Genomic DNA, 17546 nt, shown 5'->3' with positions numbered 1-17546 from the left:
CGAGCGGAGGGAGGAAAGAGGCGGGTGGGGCTGGGACGTGGTGAACGGTGGATGCCCGAGGTGTGCGTTGTAGGGGGCTGTCAGGTCACAGAAGGGGTATTTAACTTGGTCTTAAGAGCAAGGGACAGCCTGGGAATGTGGCTTAGTGGTAGAGTGCTTGCCTAGCATACATGAAGCCCTGGGTTTAATTCCTCTGTGCCATATAAACAGAAAAAGTCACAAGTGGCGCTGTGGCTCAAGGGGTGGGGGGGGGGGAGGGAGAGAGAAAGAGAGCGCAAGGGACATCCCCAGAAGGTGAAGAATGAGAAACAAACAAAACAAAACAAGCCCATGAACTTTGGGAGTTGGTAGTAGAGGGTAGGTTGAAGTGTGGAGAATTTTGAGACTGTAACAGAGTGGTTGATAAGGGTAACAACAGTGGAAAGGAATGACAACAGATAGATAAATCCCCAGGTCGCCTTTTCATCCCCCAGTACTTACTTAGAGGCCATTGGCCTTGCTCCCTCGCGCGGATGTCCTTGGATTGTTACACCTGCCAGTGCCAAAAGACTAAGCGTGTCTAAACTTCGATCAATTGATCTTCCCATATTTCCCAACAGACAGCGTTGGCACGTGCACTCCTTTTTTGCCTGTCTCTTTTTAACTTTTAAGTTTTTGAGAGAGAAGGAGGTTTTTAAAAATCATACTTGTGTTGAAAAGTTTACTGCCATGAGAAGATGGCACCCAGGCATCAAGATTGATATTGAATCATTTTCCAGTTCCAACTTTCCCTTTTCTTATTTTACTTTTATGAATAAAATATGTTTTCTGTCTTGCTTAAGTAAGATAGTGTTGAAGCTGGGCACCTGTGGCTTACACCTATAATCCTAGCTACTCTGGAGGCTGAGATCTTGGAACCAGCCTGGGCAAGAAAGTTTGTTAGACTCTTTTTTGTTTTTTGGTTGGTCGTGGGGCCTGAAGTCTGGGCCTGGGTGCTCTCCCTCAGCTCTTCAACTCAAGGCTAGCACTCTTATCACTTGAGCCACAGTGCCACTTCCTGATTCTTCTGCTTACATGGTAGTGAGGAATTAAACCCAAGGCCTTATGCATGTGAGGCAAGCACTCTACCACTGAGCCACCTTCCCAGCCCTGTCAGACTTTTATCTCCAGTTAATTACAGAAAAAAAACTGGAAGTGGCATTGTGGCTCAAAGTGCATAGCACTAGCCTTGAGCAAAAAAGAGCTGAGGGACAGTACCCAGGCCCAGAGTTTGAGACCTAGGACTGCCCCCCCCACCCCCCAAAAAAGTGTTTAAACACAACTGCAAACTTCATGTAATTCCAAAGTAGTTAGAAAGCTTCAATATAGATTATGGTTCAATTTAATGACCTAATTAATTTTATCCTTAACACTTAGTAATCCTGGTTATGACTCAATGAAGAAGAGATCTGAGACATAAAATGGAAACCTTTATAGTCTTCTACTTCATGAACACTCTCTCCAGAAATTTGAGAACATGAATTACATAGAAAAAATGAATTATATAGGTCAGTAAGTATAATGATAGAAGAGGATCAGAATACTGCACCGAAGAAAGAGATGCAACTTGGATTTTAAAAGTCTGGACGGCCTTAGTGGGGTGAAAAAGGTTAACCTTAAAGAAAACACTTTTTAGATGTGAGACCTGGAAAAAAAAACTCAGAAATGGAGATCAAAGGGTATTTAAAGGAGCTGAACCTAATCTGCCAGTGAGCTTGAGCCTAAACCAGAGTGAAATGCAGGAACAGGATCTGGAGGCCCTGGGAAGAGGGAAAGCAGAGGAACTTGATCAAATTTGTGTTTAGAAAGATCAAATACACTGGCTACAGGTTGAATATGATAAAAATAGAGAGCAGACCAATTAGAGTTATTCCCTGGAGTAGACATAATGGAATCTAAGCTCCTTACTCAAAATAAGATCCCAAGAGCAGCCACAGAGCTTGCTGGAAACATATACTCCTATTCCTACTCCTATTCAACCTCCAAATCTGCTGATTTTTGTTTTTACTTTGTGCAACACCTGGGGCTTAAACTCAGGGCCAAGGCTCTGTACCTGACCTTTTTTGCTCAAGGTTAGCACTTTACCCCTTGAGCCAAAGCTCCACTTCCAGGGTTTTTGTTTGTTTGTTTGTTTGTTTTTGCCAGTTCTAGGGATTGAACTCAGGGCCTGGGTACTGTCCCTGAGCTTCTTTTGCTCAAGACTAGCACTCTACCACTTGAGCCACAGCACCACTTCTGGCTTTTGCTGTGTATGTGGTACTGAGGAATCGAACCCAGGGCTTCATGCATGCTATGTAAGCACTCTACCACTAAGCCACTTTCCCAGCCCCACTTCCAGTTTTTTAGTTGTTAATTGGAGAGAAGAGTCTTACAGACTTTCCTGCCCCAGCAGGCTTCAAACCATTATTTTCAGATCTCAGTCCCTTGAGTAGCTTGGATTATAGGCATGAACTACCTGCTAAAACAGTTTTTTTAAAAGGTCAACTAAGGGCTGGGAAGGTGGCTCAATGGTAGAGTGCTTGCCTTGCATGCATGAGGCCCTGGGTTCGATTCCTCAACACTACATAAACTGAAAAAGCTGGAAGTGGTGCTGTGGCTCAAGTGGTAGAGCACTAGCCTTGAGCTGAAGAGCTCAGAGACAGTGCCCAAGACCCGAGTTCAGGCTCCATGACCAAAAATAAAATAAAACAAAAAGTCAATAAAGTGGTAGGAATAGTTCATACATCAATAGTTCTTACATAACATACCCCTAGAATAGCCATCACTGTGTAGTAATAGAGGAATGGGGGTGGGGGGGATAGGGGGAGAGATAGAGACAGGGGAGAAGGACAGGATAGTACATGTGCTTAGTAAATGGTCCTAGAGCAATGAACATCCATAGTCAAAAAAGAAAAGAAGAGGAAGAGGAGAAGCTGAAAAAAACCTCCATCCCAAGTTTTATAACTTATTCAAAAGTCATCAAAAGATGGATTCTGGGGCTGGGAAGGTGGCTCAGTGGTAGAGTGCTCGCCTCACATGCATGAAGCCCTGGGTTCTATTCCTCAGCCCCACATAAGGAGAAAAAGCCAGAAGTGGTACTGTGGCTCAAGTGGTGGAGTGCTAGCCTTGAGCTGAAGAGCTGAGGGACAGCACCTAGACTCAGAGTTCAAGCCCACAACAGGAAGAAAAAAAAAAACAAAAACAAAAAAAACCAAAAAAAAAAAAAAAAGATAGATTCTGGTACTCTGCATCTTGTATATACATTTATCTGATTTGGGGAAGGGGAAAGGAAATAACAAAATGCTGAAACAAAGACAAAGGATGACCCATCGCAACAATGATATCCACAAGACACTATGTCAGAAATGAACTTTACAACGTGGGGAGGGGGAGGAGTGGGGAAGGAAGGGATAGCGGGAGAAAAAACAAAGGAGTGGGTCACAATGAGAAGCAATGTGCTCATTGCGTTACTCTTGTAATTGCAACCCCTCTGTACAGCATCTTTACAATTGAAAAAATGGATTTTTGGCTGAGTGCTGGTGGTAGTAATCCTAGCTACTCAGAAGGCTGAGATCTGAGGATCATGATTCAAAGCCAGCCCAGGCAGGAAAGTCCATGAGACTTTTATCTCCAATTAATCACCAGAAAAACCAGAAGTGGTGCTATGGCTCAAGTGGATGGATTCTGGTCTTTTTCTGGAACCCAAGGTCTCACCTGTGCTAAGCAACACTCTACCACTGAGCGAACCCCTCCAAAAACTGCTCCCAAAGGCCATTTCACTGGCATGTATGGGGTGCAACATCTGGCTTGCTACATATCATCAACAGGGGCAACCAGGAGATTTATTGTGTGAAGAGTCCATCAACTCAACAGGCGGTGACAAACTCCTGGCTCTTGGTGACGACACTCATCTCCTTCAACCTCCCTTACAGGTCATTGTGGCGAATCACCTTCTCTAAGTGTAGTTGGCTTGAAATATGTAGTGTGTGTGTATTATGGAAACTGATTTACAGGGTTACCTATCAACTTACTGATAGCACAAAGGTAATCTTTCCCAAATAGTGAATAGTTATTCTGTGTTCAAATGTCACAGTTATAGATTGGGCTGAAATAAAAATAGAAATCACTCTCTGAATGTAAGTAAACTATCAAAAAGTAAATTATCATGTCAGGTGTGAGTGGCTCACGCCTGTAATCCTAGCTACTCAGGAAGCTGAGATCTGAGGATCACGGTTCAAAGCCAGCCCAGGCAGGAAAATCCATGAGACTCATCTCCAATAAACTACTCAAAAAAGCTGGAAGTGGTGCTGTAGCTCAAGTGATAGAGCATGAGCCTTGAGGAGAAGAAACTCAGGGACAACACTCAGATCCAGTGTTTAAGCCCTAGACTGGAAAAAAAGAGTTAATTATCCTGTAGTATATGGTGAACCAAAATGTCTTTGTATACTTTAGTGAATTGTTGACACTTTAAAATCTGCTACAGCATTAAACTGCACTTGTACTAGCACTGAACTTTGTGTACTTTTCAATTTTAGTCAATTTGATAGGCACATCATTATTTAGTCTTTTGTGATTAGTGAGATGTTCATATGACTTTCCATGTATTTGAATGTAAATACTGCTTTTGTGAAATGTGTATTAATATCTTTTTCACATTATTTCTATTGAGCATTTTCTTCATGATCAATCTGTTTTTTGTATGTTTTTGTACTGTTACTGGACTCAGAGCCTTGTACTCTCCCTTAGCATTTTTTTTTTGCCACTCCTGGGGCTTGAACTCAGGGCCTGGATACTGTCCCTTAGCTTCCTTTTTTTTTGCTCAAGGCTAGCACTCTACCACTTAGCCACAGCACCACTTCTAGCTTTTTCTGTTTATGTGGTACTGAAGAGTCGAACCCAGGGTTTCATGCATGCTAGGCAAGCACTCTACCCCTAAACCACATTCCCAGGCTGTCCCTTGCTCTTAAGACCAAGTTAAATATCCCTCTCCCTTAGCTTTTTGACTCAAGTGATCTTATACCACTTGAGCGACATCTGGCTTGTTGCTGGCTAGCTGGAGATTAGAGTCTCTTGAATTTGTCTACCCTGGTTGGCTTTGATCTGGGATACTAATATCTCAGGAGTACTAATACCTCCAGGAGTAACTAGGATTACAGGTATGAACTACTAGTACCCAGCATAAAAGGGTTTAAATATTCGTAACTCATTCTGAGTACCATGGATGACAAGATTTTTATTTCAGTTTTAATTTTCATATTTTGTTCAATCAGAATTTTTAAAATTATATATTAACTTCATTTTCCATATTTATTTTAATTATTTTCATTTCTTTTTTTTTTTTAAACAAGAAGTTTATTTAAACAACAAGACGCTTGACTTGAAGGGAAAACTATCTAGGATTCTTTTTTTTTTTTTTTTTTTATTTTATTTGAAAACATACTGTACAGAGGGGTTACAATTACATGGGCAGGAAAATGCATACATTTCTTACCAAGCATTGCAGCCTCCTCCTTTGTTTACCCTTCATAGGATTCTTTTTTTTTTTTAAGAGTAATTTACCCCTACTTAAAAACAGATTGCCCTACATGTAACAGCTACGTACAAAAAAGTTATAAAATTGTCCTTGGTTTTACAATGATAAATGAAAACATTAAAATTCTCCAATCAAACAAGGTATGCAAGGATTTTTGTTGTTTTTTTCTTTTTTTTTTTGTTAAAACAGTGAGAGCAAAATAACTTACTGAAATATAAAGATAAAAGCTGAATGCGCATGCCACGAATGGAGAAGGGGGATATTTTCACAGGACAGTATTTTTCCCCATCCCATCTCCATTTGATGTCAATCAAAATATACCATTGGCCATTTAGTTTAAAAGAAAAAGAAAAAAGAAAAGCAATATGGTTGTGCGCATACACCAGTTACTTTATGTACAATAAAGGAATGGGGAAGGGGAAAAAGAAAGAATAGAGAAAACTATACTGTAGTAGTCAGGATGTGGTGGAACCAAATTGCAGTTTTCTAATTAAGAATGTATTCTTGGTCTATAAGAACAAAGTTCTGGAGCAAAGTAGCAGGTTCCCTTTTTTAGTAGACACCTCCTGTCTCCTGCTGGAACACATCAATTGTATCTTCATCCTCCATTTCCAACGGTGCAGGTGTGTCTGGGTCATCGATTGGCTGCCCATCAAATCGGAATCTGACCTGCCTCATTGACAAACCCTGTCGTTCACAGTAGGCTTTCATTAGTTTACTAAGTGGTGTATGCCTCTTAATCTTAAACTGCACCACAGAACCATTCTGCCCCGCCACCTTCAAATTAATATGATCGTTGTTCTCAGTCTTGACTCCTTCCTTGGGCTTTTCGTCGGCCATCGCGAGCGCCGGAGTCTCCTCAGATGCCGCTTCACAAAAGAGGTTCCCGGTCCGCACCGAACGAGCACACAGGCAGCACCACAGCGGCTGAATTATTTTCATTTCTTTTCATGCTTTCTGCTCATAAAGTCATCTTGTATTTTTGAGTCATTTATAATGTCTTTCTACAGGAGATCTCAAGAAGAGATGGCAGATTGAAAATTGCATTACATTCCCATTTCTCCACAAATGAGGACTAACCACACAATATGACAATGATCCTTTTTAACTAAAGATGAATATGGTCCAAGTAGTTTATTTGCATGTATGAAGATAGAACAATCAAACTTGTTAGAACTGTTTTTAAGAAGTGAGGAGGAGAGCCCAGTGCCAGTGGTTTATGCCTGTAATCCTGGCTACTCAGAAGGCTGAGATCCCAGGATGGTAGTTCATAGTCAGCCAGGACCAGAAAGTCCGTGAGACTCTTATCTCCAAATATCCACCAAACAAACAAACAGACAAAGCCAGAAGTACAACCGTGGCTCAAGTGATAGAGCACTATCCTTGAGCAAGGAAACACTCAAGAACAACACGCAAGGTATTGAAGCACCAGGACCAGCACAAAAAAAAAAAAAAAAAAAGAAAGGAAGGAAGGAAGGAAGGAGGAAGGAGAGAAAGAAAGAGAAGATAGAGAAAAAATGGAGAAGAGAATAAGAAAGAGTGGTAGAGGGGGCAACTTTGATCAGGCTACATTGTAGTATGGAAATGTCACAGTGAGACTCCTCTTATATAATTAATGTATGTTAATAAAAAAGAATGCTCCTTTTTATATACAATGTGATTGGTGACATAGATGATAATACTTTATCTATGTTTTACTTTATGTAAATACCTGGTTTGTTATTGAACTGGTGTATTTGTTATGATTTATTCCCCAGTAGTGAAGCATATTGATTCTATTGTTATCCAACATTCTCAGTACATGGGGAATAAATATTTTTAACTGAAAGGTTTAAGGTGACTAAAAGCCACCAGTAAATCAATGGTGAGAAAACCTCAGTACACAAATACAAGAAATATGAAAAAAGTCAACACAACACATCAACAATCATACAACACAATATCAGAATGTCAGTGAAACATAGGAAATTTCAAATATTGAGCTTAGATAAAAATGGTGAATGAGTCTGGATCTGGTGGCTCACCAACTGTAATCCTAGCTATTCAGGATTGTGGTTTGAAGCCAGCCCAGGCAGGAAAGACCATGAAGCCTTTATTGCCAACTAACTACCAAAAAGGCTGGAAGTTGAGCTGTAGCTCAAGTGGACGAGCACTAGCCTTCAGCTCAGGAACAGTGCATGTATACACAACTCAATGGAACCAAAAGGAATACAAACAAGAAACTAAATAAAAAGAATGCAATAGTTTATTGATATCAAAAGGGAAAAGTATTAAAGAATATACTATTTGTGTATTCTTTCAATGCATGTGAAATCTAGAATTATCTTTAATTAAAAAGCTGAAAAAAGTTGGATACTGGTGGCTCACGCCTATAAAACTAGCTACTCAGGAGGCTTGAAGTCAGCCTGGATAGGAAAGACCATAAGACTCCTTTTTTTTTCTTGGTTAGTCCTGGGCCTGAACTCTGAGCCTGGGCGCTGTCCCTCAGCTCTTCAGCTCAAGGCTAGTGCTCTACCACTTGAGCCACAGTGCCACTTCCGGTTTTCTTGTGGTTTATTGAAGATCAGAGTCTCATGGACTTTCCTGCCTGTGCTGGCTTTGAACTTCGATCCTCAGATCTCAGCCTCCTGAGTAGCTAGGATTACAGGGGTGAGCCACCAGTGCCTGGCTCATAAGACTCTTTGTCACCAATTAACTTCCAAAAAGCCAGAAGTGGAGCTGTGGCTCAAGTGGTAAAACATTGCCCTTGAGCAAAAATAACTCAGGGACAGCGTCCCTGTGCCGAATCCACACCCCAGGAACAGCACACACATATACACACAAACTTAAAAAAGTTGTTGAGAATGTACCGTATGCTGTAGAGAGACCTTGTAACTTCCCTAGCAATCTACAGATCCTAAATTAGTTTGAATCTTTGCTCTTAAGACTTGGATTTGGCTTGATTCAGACTTGGCTTGATTGATGACCTTCTGGGCACGTCTGTACAATACCTTTTTTCTCTTCTCATTTTTTAAGCTGCTGTCCAGAGCAATCTGGTTCATATCCACTAAGGGAATTAGTTAGGAAATTTGTGTTAATCTCATTCTGTAATGACTAAGTCTATTTACCCACATAACCGTAAGATTAAAACAAGACAAAATGGAACGAGACTTTCATATTGAAAGCAAGAAGTATTACTTCATACTGATATAGTATGTCAAATGAGTCTTTTATTATGTTTGCAAGTCAACCCATTGTACAACTTGATTGTACGGAGGAAAAGAAGTAAACCTGAACAGTTTACCCTAAACTACCATAGGCTACCATTTACATGTCAGAGATAACAAAAATGATTTGAAGCTAGCCCAAGCAGGAAAGACTGTGAGACTCTTGTCTCCAATTTACAAAAAGCAAGCAAACAGTAACAACAAAAGCTACTCAGAAGTGGAGTTTTGGCTCAAGTGGTAAAGTACTAGCAACTTGAGCAAAAATACTCAGGCTGGGGGCTGGGAATGTGGCTTAGTGGTAGTGTGCTTGCCTCACATGCATGAAGCCCTGGGTTTGATTCCTCAGTACCACATAAACAGAAAAGGCTAGAAGTGGTACTGTGGCTCAAGTGGTAGAATACTAGCCTTGAGCTAGGACCAGGACCCAGGCTCCAAGTTCAAGCCCCAGGACTGGCAAAAACAAAAACAAATGCTCAGGCTCAGTACCCAGGCCGAAGTCCCAAATCTGGCAAAATAAATAAAACAAATAAACACACAAGTAAAACATAAAGCTTGGTGGCTTTTTGAGTAACCAGGACCCTCCTACACTTCAGAAGAGAATGTAGCTTGTATCACCATTCTAAATGGTGGTCTTCAGTTAAACCAGGTACCTTGGAGCTGTGACCTTGACCTGACTCTGCTGTGATGTATACTGCCAGCTGGAACCTTCAGAAGATCACAGTTTCAATGAGCACGAGATGTAGTCAGTGTGTATTTTCAGGCAGTATATATCATGTACAAGCAATAAATGGAAATTCATGCATAATAGACAATTCTAAAAATGATGGTCTGAAGTAAGAAAAGTGAGACCCACACTTATACTACATTAGTTATTTTTCTCATTGCTATGGACAAATACCTACGAGAAAACCTCAAGGTGGGGTTCAGTCCATGGTTGGTTGGCCCCATGCATTTCTATGGGACATTACAATAGTATGAACATGTGAAGAAGGAAAGTCTTCAGACAGGAGGAGGGAGGGGAGAGATAAAAGAAAGGAGGGAGGGGGGAGGAAGGCTGACTAGGTATACAAAAAGAAAAGTGAGACTCAGAAATTTGTACATGTAAATGTATACAAAGTTTTACAAAATACTTTCACTCAAACAACAGTACTTTGTTTTACAAGGCACGTGATGCATACAATTCAAATCACGCTGACAGGGTGTGGCAGCTCCTCTCAATCATTCCAGCTCTGTAGGAGGCAGAGGAGGAGGAATGTGTCTAAGGCTGACCCTAGGGAAACACTTGAAGCCCCACGTGCTGAATAAATTAAATCAAAACACGTTGGAGGCATGGCTCAAGGGGTAGAATGCTTGTCTAGAAAGTGCAAGGCCAGAACCTCAAAGAAAAGCAGATACACAAACAACAAAAACACTCTAAGTAACTCTCTGAAGCATATTATAACTGTAGATAGTGGGAAAGAGAGCAGGTATAGTACATCAATAGTGTATAAATAAAAAGTAGTTCTGGCTGAACACTTGCTACTATGTCCTAAAATGCTGAGGTAAGTAAAACAAGAAGTGATGAAGAAGTAAAGGAAAGCTGGTTATATAAAGTTAAAAGCCTAGAAGACAATGTCAATATTAGGTAAGAGGGATTGATAAATTTGGAAAAATACACAAAGAGTGCACTGCCCAGCTCTTCCTTTTGGTTTGGGAAACAGGCCTCCCTCACATAGTCCTTCTTAGGTTATTAGGGCTGTCTAGACTGGGGCAGGGGGTGGAGAGGTGGCAGGGGGAAATCTCTGTAGGTCTGTAGTCACTTGTCCTAGTTGGGCTCCATATTTCCAGCAGAGCTTAACTAGTGATGACAATTTCTCCTCTTTCTCCTCCTCCCTCTTGTTTTTGTTTTTGTTTGTTTTTGTTTTTCCCAGTCCTTGAACTCTGGGCCTGGGCGCTGTCCCTGAGCTTCTTTCTGCTCAAGATTGGCACTACCACTTGAGTGACAGCCCCACTTCCGGTTTTTGAGTAGTTTATTGGAGATGAGAGTCTCTCGGGCTTCCTTGCCTGGGCTGGTTTGAACTGTGATCCTCAGATCTCAGCCTCCTGAGTAGCTAAGATTTCAGGCGTGAGCCACTAGTGCCCCAACTTAAGGGGGAGTCCAATGTTGTAACTCCTATGAACAACTAACAAACCATTTAACACAATGAATATCAGGAAGCTGAAACATGCTGGGAGTGGGGAGGACAACCAAAGGGAATGCACAAATGAAGGGAGCAAATGCAGTCATTATTTTCAGTGTATATGATGTAAAACTTGAACTAAATAACAAGAGTAGGGAGAGGAAGGGGGAAATAATAGAAGGAGTGATATTGACCAAGATGTATTGTACTTATAACCTGACTACTGGACTTGAAACTCCTTTGTACAAACACTTAATAAAATACATATTAAACAAATAAATCCAGGTCCTCCTGTGTAGACCAGACTGGCCTCCAACTTAATAGTCCTAGCCTCCTGCGTGCTGAGATGTGTGCCACAACACAGGAGTGTGGGTGTGTGTGCAGGGCTGTTTATTATCCAAATTGCTTATCTGTGAGTTGATAAGCAGAGGGCTGCTATTTATTAGAAGTACCTCTTGGAGTACAGTTTCCAAAGGCTTGCAAATAACCTAAACTATGTTGCTCTTGGTATTTGGCATCCGGTTTCCATACACTGTAACCCACCTGAATCAAGGTACAGCCTGGACTTAGCAAAAATGTATATTGAGGTGAGGAATGAAGGTCCTTTTCTCACCATTCAGTGGAAAGAAACAGTTGCTAAGGCTTCTTATCGGGGCTGTTAACCGGGGTTTGTGTGTAAGATCATGTTTTCAGATCGAACTAGCTTGCTTATCCAGCTTTCCCTGTATAGTTTCAATTATTACTATGTGACTAGGGTGTAGCATACTAGAAAAATGAACTAGAGGCTGTGGGCATGTTGGGAACAAAAGCCAGTAAAGCAAGCAGCAAGGGATACAAATGGCACTTAAAAGCCAGAGCAATAATGGAGGTCCTTCTTTAGTGCAAGGAATGACTCCCTAACCTCAGGACAAAGGTTACTTCTATACAATACAGTCTACTAGTAAGTGCATTTTCAGTGAAGTATCATTTTAAAAAAAAGTTGCTGGCCACCTGCTGGTCGTTCATGCCTGTAATCCTGGCTACTGAGATCAAGGGATCAAGGTTTGAAGCCAGCCAGAGCAAGAAAAGTCTATGAAACTTTTATCTCCAATTAACCAGCAAAAACCCAGAAGTAGAGTTGTACAAGTGGTACAACCTTAGCCTTGAGAAAAATAGCTCAAGGAAAGCACCCAGACCCTGAGTTTAAGCCCCAAGATTGGCACAAGGGGAAAAAAAGGCATTTGAAATGGTTAACTTCATTTATTTAAAAAAATAATTATGTATCTCTTGCTGGATGACAGTTGTTCATGCCTGTAATCCTAGCTACTCATAGAGGCTGAGATCTGAGGATTGTGATTCAAAACCAGCCTGTACAGTGAAGTCCATGAGACTCATCTCCAATTAACCACCAAAAGGTAGAAGTAGAGCTGTGACTCAAGTGGTAGAGTGCTAGCTTTGAGAACAACAACAACAACAAAAGTTCAGGAACAGTATCAAGGCACTGATTTCAAGCTCCAAGAACAACACACACACACACACACACAAAAGCGAGATGTACAAGCATGACTTCAAAGTGATAGAAGGGCTGGGAAAGTGGCTCAGTGGTAGAGTGCTTGCCTTGCATGCATGAGGCCCTGTGTTCGATTCCTTAGCAACACATAAGCAGAAAAAGCTGGGAGTGAGGCTGTCGCTCAAGTGGTAGAGCGCTAGTCTAGAGCTGAAGAACTGAGAGACAGCACCCAAGCCCAGAGTTCAGGCCCCATGACCGACAAAAAAAAAAAAAAAGTGATAGAGCACTAGCCTCAAGTGAAGAGTAAGAGGCCCTGAGTTTAAGCCTCAGTACTGGTACACAAACGTATATAATTCTAATGTCTACTTTTATATTCTTCTAAAGTGTATACTTTATTCCCATTTGCAATTATTTAAGTAATAAAGTCACATTCATTGGTATGGATTCCTTACACTTCCAAGTTCTTTTCCAAGTCTTTTGAAAAAGATATGCACATTTGGTGTATTTCTATAATCCTAACTCTCAGAAAGCTGAGGTAGGATAGTGAGTTCAAAGCCAGCCAGCATTACTTACTATTCAGACTCTGCTTCCATTCCCCCGCCAAAAAGCATCTCAATGTAACTATTTTTTGTGCTCTACTGCTTAGAGAATGCTGTGACTTTTCAGTGTGCATACTTTATTTATGTAAGTATACACTTTGATTAGAAGGCAAGTTAAGTAGTACTCTGTAAGAATTTATACTACATATGTGGTGAGATTTGTTTTTTTGTTTTTTGGTTTTTTTGGGGTCCAGTAGTGGGGCCTGAACTCTGGGCCTGGGCACTGTCCCTCAGCTCTTCAGCTCAAGGCTAGCACTTTACCACTTGAGCCACAGCACCACTTCCGGCTTTTTTCTTTTTGCTTATGTGGTGCTGAGGAATTGAACCCAGGGCCTCATGCATGCAAGGCAAACACTCTACCACTGAGCCACCTTCCCAGCCCCACTTCCAGTTTTCTGGTAGTTAATTAGAGATAAGAATTTCATGGCCTTTCCTGCCTGGGCTGGCTTTGAACTGCTATCCTCAGATCTCAGCCTACTGAGTAGCTAAGCCCCATGTGGTGAGATTTGTAAAATGTCTTTCCAAGCCAAGTGCTGGTGGCTCATACTTGTAATTCTAGTTACTTAGAAGGCTGAGATCTGAGGATTGTGGTTAAAAGCCAGCCCAGGCAGGAAAGTCCGTGAGACTCTTATTGCCAATTAACCACCAGAAAACCAAAAGTGGTACTGTGGCTCAAGTGGAAGAGCACTAACCCAGGCCCAGAGTTCAAGCACCATGACACACACACAAAAAAGTCTTTCCAAATTAGACAGAATATTTTGAACCCCCATCCTTCGGAATCTCAGCCTCCTGAGCCACTAGGATTACAGTAATAAGCCATGGCACCCAGTTTAATTTTTAAATTTCTTCCTTATTCAGTCTGAAAAAGACTTTACTCTCATTAGTGTTTCTAATATTAGAACCTCACATCTTCCATTGTATTAGGAACACAAATCTGATCACTGCAATTGTCCTATTCACTCAGATGTACTCTGATTGGAGGGACTCAGTGAGTATGAATGATATCTTTATAATCCACGGCACACTATCTACCACACTGCACACACTGAACATCAAACAATGTTTAGCTTTTATTTTTGTGTAAAATGTAACATGTGATTATTGCAAGACAGTAAAAACATCTCAGAAAGTATGGGACAGGTAGTCTTTCATCATCCTTATCCCCCCCACATAGACATTTCATGTCAATTCCTCAGCGTTTCCAAAACTGAACTTCCAGTTGGCTACAGGAATGTTGCTCATTAAATCTAATTATTATGTATGAATTATGCAAAGGAATGTTGCTCATTAACTATAATTCTATATGAATTATGCAAATTTATGTAGATGTACCTTTTAAATGTAGATGTAATTTGAGTTGAAATATTAAAAGTTACAGTAGGAACTTTGAAGTATCACATTGCTCCCTGATTTGCAAGGTTCCATTCTTTTGCACAGGGAAAGCTGTGTAGGCCTGTTTTTCTTGGTTCCTGAAATCTTCCTGGCTCACAGTACAGCTTTTCCCAACATTGTTATCTACCTAATGAAAACTTGTTTTTGCAATAACTATATATTTTACTTTTAATAGTTCTAGAACAAATAACCTTTCTACTTTTTTGTAAAAAAAATTCATTTATTGACACTAGTAGTTACTGATAATCACTACTGCTCTGATGAAAGCAATAGATACCTCTGACAAAGCAAGACATATTTTTGGAAAAGTTATGAGTGAGTTTTTTGGGTCTTCAGTAGGTATGAAAGCCTAACGATTTGTCATTCATACTTATAAGAATATTAAAGAGGCAGATGGTTTATCTGCTGATTCATAACCCGAAGTCTTGGCATATCAAGTGTATTTGGGTGAAAGTAAATACAAAAGTAAATTTTAATTTTCTATTTTCAATGATCAATGACTGATTAAGATAGTAAAACATTATTAAATATTAAATAGCTCTAAGAATCTTGCAGCTGGATGCATAGCTAATCCTAGCTATTCAGGAGGCTGTGATTTGAGAATCACAGTTTGAAGCCAGCTGGAAAGTCTGTGAGAAACTTAACTCCAATTAACTACTCAGAAAAAGCGGGGAATGGAGCTGTGGATCAGTGGTAGAGTGCTAGCCTTGAACACAAAGAGGCTCAGGGACAGCACCCAGACCCTAAATTAAAGCCCCAGGACTGGAAAAAAAAATCTTGCAATATTTTCTCATCTATAATTGAAAATCTAAATGTTTAAAATTAGTTCACTCATTTGCTCTTTAGCTAGCGCATTCAAATTTCTATTCATTTTCTCATGTATCCATTCATCCATCTTTCTATCATTTCTTTGGGGGGGGTAATATTTCTTAAATACAAAATGTTATAAAGTAGAGATAGAAATTTATATTTTAAAATATCACTTTGAGTGAGGGTAGAGGAAGGTGGTTGGATAGAAACACAGCACACTGCATGTAAGAAAATATTACACAGAATCACATAGGTATAGATAATTAAGATGTGTTAATAAAATTTTTCAAAATTAAAAAATATTACTTTGATATGTTTTACTGTAATATATCTGTATCTGTTTAAATAGTATATGTGTTTTTGATCAAATCTCTTTAATTTTTCAATGCTAGGGTTTCCTAAGTTCTTTTTTAAAACTTAGTTTAAAAATGTTATCTTTCTATGATGCCCAGGCTGGCTTTGGGCTCCTGGACTCAAGCAATCTCCCTATCTAAACTTCCTAAGTAGCTAAGATTATAGGCATTCTATACCCTCCACACATTAAAGGAGATAGTATGTACAAGAGCCTTTGCTCCCAAATATTGTAAAGTTCTACATTTTTATTTTTGAGTGCCAACTTCACCTAATCTTGCTAATCTTTTATTCATTTATTTATTTTGTGGTTCTGGGATTTGATCTCAGAGCCTTAAGCTAGCTCAGCTTTAGTTTGCTTTACTGGTCCACTTCCACTTCTACTTGAGCCACATCTACCTTCAACTCCAATTTTTTTAAAATTTTTTTTGTCAGTTGTAGGGCTTGAACTCTGGGCCTGGGCGCTATCGCTGAGCTCTTCAGCTCAAGGCATGCACTCTACCACTTGAGCCACAGCACCACTTTTGGTTTTCTGGTGGTTAATTGGAGATAAGAGTCTCATGAACTTTCCTGCCACAGCTGGCTTTGAACCACTACCCTCAGATCTCAACCTCCTGAGTAACTAGGATTACAGGTGTGAGTCACCAGCTCCGCTTGATTTTTTTTTTTTTTTGCCAGCCCCTGGGCTTGACCTCAGGGCACTGTCCCTGAGCTTCTTTTGCTCAAGACTAGCACTTTATCACTTGAGCCACAGCACCACTTCTGTCCTTGTCTGTGTATGTAGTACTGAGGAATTGAACCTAGGGCTTCATGCATGCTAGGCAAGCACTCTACTCCTAAGCCACCTTCCCAGCCCTGGTTTTTTTTGTTGTTGTTGTTGCTTCTGGGGGCTTGAACTCAAGACTACTACTTGAGCCACAGTGCCACTTCTGACGTTTTTTATGTGGTACCTAGGAATCGAACCTAGGACTTTATGCATGCAAGGCAAGCACTCTACCACTGAGCCACATTGCCAGCCCTTTTCTGGTTATTTTGGAGAAAGAGTTTTATGGTTTTTGTTGTTTTTGTTTTTGCCTAGGCTGGATTCAAACCATGATACTTTGGATCTCAGCCTCCTAAGTAGGGTAACAGGCCCAAGCACTCCCGGCCTGTAAAATCTACTTTATCTTTGAGAGCAGAACACCTGAAGGTCGGAAGTCCTTCACTCAATGAGGTGGCCAAAAACAAAAATATAAGATGGTTGCTAGAGTGACTTCCAGACCGTCTCTAACTTCATTATGACCCCTTCACTATAGTAGCTAACCATCCCTTCTTTTGCCTGGCCCTGACCCCTGCTGACAATATTCATACCATAAAAGGTGTGAAAAGAGGTGGCAGCCTAACTCCTGGAAGATCTCTGCCCATTCCCTGAAAGACAGAAATACTTCTCTCCAGTAGTCTAACTCTGCCCTTCCCCCCCTATTCCATTTCTTTTACCCAGAATCTATAAGCCCACCTCTATCCCTCAAAGCAGAATAGTTGACTTTGGAATCTATCTGCTACTTCCCTATTCTTGACCAAGGATAAAGTGCTCAATTGTTTTACTGGTTGCACACTTCTACAGTGTAAAGAGATTGTGTTTGGGGTAACGGAACAAAAACAAACAAACAACTAAAAAACTAGTAGCAAGGAAGAATAAGAATCTGGACCACCTACAATAGAAATTCAGTGACACTAGACAATGTCCAACTTTTCTATCATAATAGCTCTAGGACAGCTCTGGGAGAGCTCTAGGTCTACTGTACTAAAACTTTCTAACCCATGAGGGGGCATCTGTGTGACAACCACCACATTGCATCCAGGCCTTTCCCAACAGAGCTCTTTGTCTCTGTGTGAAGAGACTCAGGACTGTGGAATGCTGCACTGGAAAGAGATGAAAGTTAGGCTCAGACCTGGCTTCAAACCTTGCTTTGTACTGAGTAGGTTAGAGCTTCAGTATCAGTGTCCTTGTCTGTATCACTGCAGTGTTGT

The 17546-nt window shown here is 40.7% G+C and overlaps 2 protein-coding genes across 2 annotated transcripts in view; both read right to left on the bottom strand.

The window, feature by feature from the left end:
- Dcbld1 (discoidin, CUB and LCCL domain containing 1) overlaps window positions 1–587 on the bottom strand; it is a 63828-nt gene extending 63241 nt beyond the window's left edge. The window contains exon 1 of the mRNA XM_042694950.1: window positions 481–587. Within this exon, the coding sequence (XP_042550884.1) occupies window positions 481–587 (107 nt within the window). The remainder of the gene's footprint in view (window positions 1–480) is intronic.
- Window positions 588–5908: 5321 nt separating this feature from the next.
- Window positions 5909–6454, bottom strand: LOC122113320 (small ubiquitin-related modifier 2-like). Its single transcript, XM_042686332.1, has one exon. It carries the CDS (start codon window positions 6368–6370, stop codon window positions 6083–6085), a length of 288 nt encoding a protein of 95 aa, XP_042542266.1. The 5' UTR covers window positions 6371–6454; the 3' UTR covers window positions 5909–6082.
- Between the last annotated feature and the right edge of the window lie 11092 nt (window positions 6455–17546).

The sequence above is a fragment of the Dipodomys spectabilis genome, unplaced genomic scaffold, assembly GCF_019054845.1.
Source record: "Dipodomys spectabilis isolate Male_0828 unplaced genomic scaffold, ASM1905484v1 ptg000001l, whole genome shotgun sequence".
Lineage (NCBI taxonomy): Eukaryota > Metazoa > Chordata > Mammalia > Rodentia > Heteromyidae > Dipodomys > Dipodomys spectabilis.
The sequence above is the reverse complement of the archived record's forward strand: the minus strand, read 5'-3'. Positions and strand labels throughout refer to the sequence as shown.

Bases quoted from the DNA above. Each gene is read 5' to 3' on its own strand.
- LOC122113320 (XM_042686332.1), bottom strand. From the start codon at position 6,370: ATGGCCGACGAAAAGCCCAAGGAAGGAGTCAAGACTGAGAACAACGAT.